General features: G+C 34.6%; 1 protein-coding gene across 1 annotated transcript in view; it reads right to left on the reverse strand.

Annotated features, from left to right (window-relative positions):
* The window catches only part of LOC108687033 (polycomb protein Sfmbt-like), a 67089-nt gene that overhangs the window by 55090 nt on the left and 6308 nt on the right, over nucleotides 1-5691 (reverse strand). Inside the window, 1 exon segment of the mRNA XM_018192621.1 lies at nucleotides 3325-3458. Within this exon segment, the coding sequence (XP_018048110.1) occupies nucleotides 3325-3457 (133 nt within the window). The 5' untranslated portion in view covers nucleotide 3458.

The following is a 5691-nucleotide window of genomic DNA, read 5'->3' on the forward strand; positions in this document are numbered from 1 at the left end:
TTTAGATTACGAGAGAATCCAAAATATTTAATAGTAAGTTTATAATTTCAATATTTAAATGATATATCTTATCTTGAAAATTGAAACAATTTACTTCAAAAATTTAATTTCACGCCATACTTTCTGCAATTTCAAAAATTTGCATATGTATTGTAGACGTAGTTGCTCATAGTTGCAATTGAAATGCGCTTGTTGGGAACGGATATATAAAATATAAAATATAAAAAGAAAATTAGAAAGGAGAGAGAAAAAAGAAGAAAAAGAGAATACATAAACGACCTGTCTGTTTCTGGCGTGCATCAAGCCTCAGGCGCGTTTGCTGACACTTAATTGGCCAATCTTTCCGCATGCATACGTCACGTTTTCGTTTCGGCGTGCTCTGCCATGATCCCGTCTATTCTATATCGTGCGCATAAGATTTGTAAAAGGATGACTTGCAGTGGTCCGCCTGTCCATACACTGGCGCCTAAGAGGTAAACTTGTAAGTGGCGAAATAAAGTTGGGCAGGGGTTCCGCGTGCGCGCGCGCGCACGCTACCGTGTCTGTGACAGTTTAATTAATATCTTTCATCCTCAAAGGAAAAACTTGGCGAACTAACCGGCATGGACCCAGTTGCAATGCCGGGCCGGACTGGAACCACTTCAACTTCGGACGCAACGACGACGTCGTCGACAATCCCCCGCCAACCAGGACGCCGACTCTATTCTTCTCTCGCTCTCGTTTACGTCTCTTGTCTCGCGACTACTCTGATAAACTTCTATATATATTTCTTTCTTTTTCCTTTATGTTATGGACGTTTTTGCGCTTTATCACTACCAAACTGTAAAATACGCGCGACTGAATATTTTCGCATGACAAAATTTTGCTCGCAAGAAATATATTAATCATAGAGATAGAGAATGGAGATATATTTTAATCATATTTGATATAATCATATTTAATCATATTTGATTAAGTTATTGAAGAATGTAATGAACATTTTTTATATTGTATTATATTAATTATAATATTTTTCAGTATTATTAAATAGTACTCTGTAAAAGTAAATCAATGAATTATTACTGACTTCAGTGCTATAATAAAGAATGTAATCATCAGCGAATATTTACTGTTTTTCAGTAATAATACATTGATTTACTTTTAGAGGTGATGATTTTCTGCAGATTTCAATCTGTAGAAATCATAATTTCTAAAAATGAATCAGTGTATTATTACTGAAAAAACAAATACAAAATATTCGCTGATATAAGAATTATAAGTGTAGCACTAAAGTCAGTAATACACTGATTCATTTTTACAGAGTCTTATTTTTACGTGGAATATAAAATGTTTACACATAATGTAAATGTGTAAACATCTGTGTGTGAATGCACGTATCTTTACAATTTTTAATAAACAATATCGATAGTTAAAAAAAATATTATATATTGCCGTTTTGACACACGTACATTTTCTGACCGCGTATCTCTGAATGTACCGACGATTAACTTTATAAAATATCACGAGAGTGATAATGCGCTTCCGGCTGTAGAAATGAAAGAGGGAAAAAAATGAAGGTGATCTGACGAGTTTGTAAGCCGCGCTTTCTGAACAATCCGTGAAAATAAACGTGCGTGAAATCTGTATGCATCGAGTTTACTCTGCAAACTCACTGCACTGCCATGTCCAATGCCATTATACTCTTCGAAATATTTTACGAGCTTTAGTAGTCCATGTGACATGTATATTTTCTCATTAAATTAAAAAGTTTAAGCTGCTAATTACGGTTTTGCATGAATTATTCAGCAGATCGTTGCACGGTCGAAAATGAAACGAGAAATCCTTTGATGAATTTGCCAAAAACTGATTGTACTGTCCGGTTGTTAGCAAATACGAAAAACGAAACTGCATTTCACATTATATTTATAGTAATATATGAAAGTATTTTCTCTCTAATTGTTGACATTTATTGCGTACAATTTCATTGAGAGCTCTGAAAAACATTTAATAAGTAATAAATTTTTTCGTGACTATACTGCGATAAAAATTAAATTATTCTTGATTTCCTGTTTGTTTAAACGAAAGTCTGCTTTAAGCTATTTAAGTCACGCTTTCGTGTGTCGGAATGAAATTTGCGTGAGGAAATTTTTCTCCTTTTCTTCGCCGAACATTATCGGGCTTTATGATAAAGGCAGACAACGTATCGCCGGTGCAACACCGTATAAATCTACCCACGTATAGATAATATTTCACAATGCATTATTCAGATTTTTCACAAAGCTTTATATGCTCCACGGGGAAACCCTTCATACGTCGCGGAGTGGATACCGGCTTGTGTAGCAAACACGTGACGTTACGACATCTATTTACCACTTGGCACGCAACGAGAAGTGATTTTATTCCGATTATTGTCGGTTAAATATTACGACAGTCGATGTGATCATCGACACGATCATCGAGAGAAACATGCGATCTTATCAAATGATTGAAAAATCGCCTGACGCACTTTAAAAAAGATATAATCTTCATAACGTGATCAAATTGACAATTCCTAAAAAATGAAATTAAAAAGAGAGATAGAGAGAGAGAGAGGATTCACGCGTTTAAATTAAATATTGAGGAAATAAGCTCCTTCTTTCCTTTACATCTCTTAAAAGCTTGACATACTTATATAAAATTATCACAATGAAGTATCTTATTTTATGTGAATTAAATTTTAATATAATGATCATAAAAGAATTAATAAATGTTTAAAAAAATTCTAAATTATCTGTTATTGAAAATTTAATTAATCGAGCAGTATGGCAATTGTCGCAATGTAATTTTAGCGAACGAATAAATATTAATTTATCAAACGTTAAATTTAAGTCAAAATAAATTTTGTTTTTAAATAGATCTATATATGTAAATGAAACATTTGTTAAAACAATAATAACATTTTATTTTCTTCCTTTACATACCAAATTAATTTCAATTAGCATATTATGTTAAACAACGAAGGAATTTCTATTCGTATGAAATACAAATTTATACAGGATACGTGATCTCGTATAAAGAATAGTCTTGCGAACTCTGTTGTATGCTAAGTTGAAAGATATTCGAGAGTGGAACCCTCCGAACATTTACCAATGTTTATTGGAGGGAACCAAGAATAAAAGAATACTTGAAGTGACGAGTGTCTTTTATTTTCCCGACGGTAATACGGGATGTTTGCTCGCTCACATTCCTCGGCACGTGCCATTAACGCCAACGAGAATTTCCGCGATCTCTTCTCTGTGCGACGCGGAGAAGCAAGAAAAAGAAAACCAGTCGGCAATATGCAGATGAGTATATACGGGTATGTACCTGATAGCGTCGGATTCGTCGCGGACGAGGAGCCGTCTTGGCGCATGGCGTCACTGGTAATTGCCGTTCCGCCGAGATTGGTGCTGTAGTCTTCGAGAAGTACGCAGCACAATAATAGCCGTGCCACCCTCATTCTGAAAGAACGAAAGAAAAGCTGAACGATAATAACAAACCCACGTTCTTTGTCAACTCGCATTTTCCGTCTCTCTCTCTCTCTCTCTCTCTCTCTCTCTCTCTCTCTCTCTCTCTCTCTCTCCTTCCTCCCCCCTCTCTCTCTTCATCTTAAATTTCACAAATTACAAAAAGATACGAGGAAATTTCTCGACATTTATTGCTTTTGGATCCGATTAACCCGTGGTTATGTTGTGAGGTGTAATGTATATGACGCGAGATATTTTGATTAATACTCTAACTGTATAATTAATTAATTAATTAATTAATCATACAAAGTGAATCGCAGCCGAATAACGATAATAGCATACTCGCGAAATGTTTGCAAATTATTCCAAAATGTTTGAATATATTAATATAAGCAATGGTTATTTAAAGACGTATTAAAATGCATAGATTTTATATCACGCATTATGTTTTTGAAACATTGGAACTTTAATTACGATTATTAGAATTCAATTTATCAGCAATGAATGATATAGAAATGTTTCCAAAATTATTGAAAAGAAGCTGTTAGAGAGAAACTTTCATATTTTCATGTTTCATGTATAGCTTGGAAAATATTTTGTCCGCTACTATATTGATTTGCACGTCAAAAAGCCAATTTTGAAAAAGCAAAACATTTTATTGATGATGATACTTGAAAAAGCCCAGTTTTGAAAATCTCACTGAAATAGATACCTTTCGCATGTTTCACTATGTCTCATAGTGTCTCGCTTTGTCTTTTTATTTTTATATATGTTGAAGTTTATAATATATCAAAATTATAATTTTTTGCGAATTTATTTTAAACAGAATGTGTAAATAAATGAATAGAGAAAAAATGTAATTTATAAAATTAATATTAAGCAATTAATTTTAATTTAATCTTAATATTTATTAATTATTAATTTGATTTAATAATTATTTAATATATTTAATAATTATTAATTTCAGATACAGAATTTCTTCCCTATCCATATATTTTTTAATGAAATCTCTCAGGAAAATATTAATCTTAGAATCATAAATTAATAAATCGTAAACTTCACGACGATAATTTAGCTATTAGGAAAAATGAAAATATAATATTAATGATCAACAATTTCACTATATGTACTTGTATTTGTATACAATAACAACAAAAAAAAGGAAGAAAGAGAGTTGTCAGAGACGGAAATAATTTGTAGAGTGTAGAAAAGTATGAGACGATTTATAACGAACTACACAACATATAAAACTAAAAACTGTACACTAAACTGAAGTAAACAGCTCACTTAATCGGCCGTGCCTATCGCGAGAAAACGAAGCTTTCCAGGAGTGAGGCTACCCCTACATAACCACCTTCGAACCGCCGAAGGCGGTGGGCGAACCAGTTAACGTGTTGTGAGAACTTTCCTCTCGTTCACATCGAGCCATATCCTTTTTCTTCCTTTCGTGTCTCTTTGATTTTTTTTTTTTTTTTTTGTCGTTTTCGAACACTTCTCCTTGTCTCCTTTCTCGATCGATACATTTGTCAAGCAATGTATAAACGCCACTAAGTTCACGGCAATTCCACGGTAATGTACGAGGAGAATCGACCGTCAAAGTGTTTTGCCGGACTTGGGTCGTACATCCTGGGACGCTCGTTTGGTCGTCGCCCTTCGGGAAAACACGCGCAGGACAACTATCCTTTACGCCATCTCGTAAATAACTATCACGGCCATTTAGTGACCGAAGATTTCAGTCCGCATACGATGTGGAATTTAGCTTTCCTCTTCGCCACGCTTACATATATGCCGCACTCATACGCTTAGTAACTACTCATTCTTATTTATGACAGGAATCATCAAATGAAAGCCCCTCTCGGTTTTGTCTTGCATTGACAATGTTCTCGTTACTCCTCTTTCACGGAGACTATCCCTTTTTTCTCTTATTCACCAGCACTCCACCGTTCTTCTCTTGGCACGCCAATGTCAGATTATGAGCTCTTTGTCCTATCACGCTTACGTGTGATCGATGGTCCTTGCGGGCCGGGACGAAGGGGAAGATTTACCGACGAAAGCGCTGTGATTTTTTAAGAGATTGAGGTCAAGAGGAGAGGTATATCCGAGATATTATATCCCTCTGATTACTTTTGTCACTTTTGTATCCTGCGAAAATACTCTCATTTTTTAGTATCATCACCACGGTTATTCCCGTCATCGTCACCGTCACCATTGCCTTCTCCAGCTCTTA

This window comes from Atta colombica, unplaced genomic scaffold (genome assembly GCF_001594045.1).
Source record: "Atta colombica isolate Treedump-2 unplaced genomic scaffold, Acol1.0 scaffold198, whole genome shotgun sequence".
NCBI classification, from domain to species: Eukaryota; Metazoa; Arthropoda; class Insecta; order Hymenoptera; family Formicidae; genus Atta; species Atta colombica.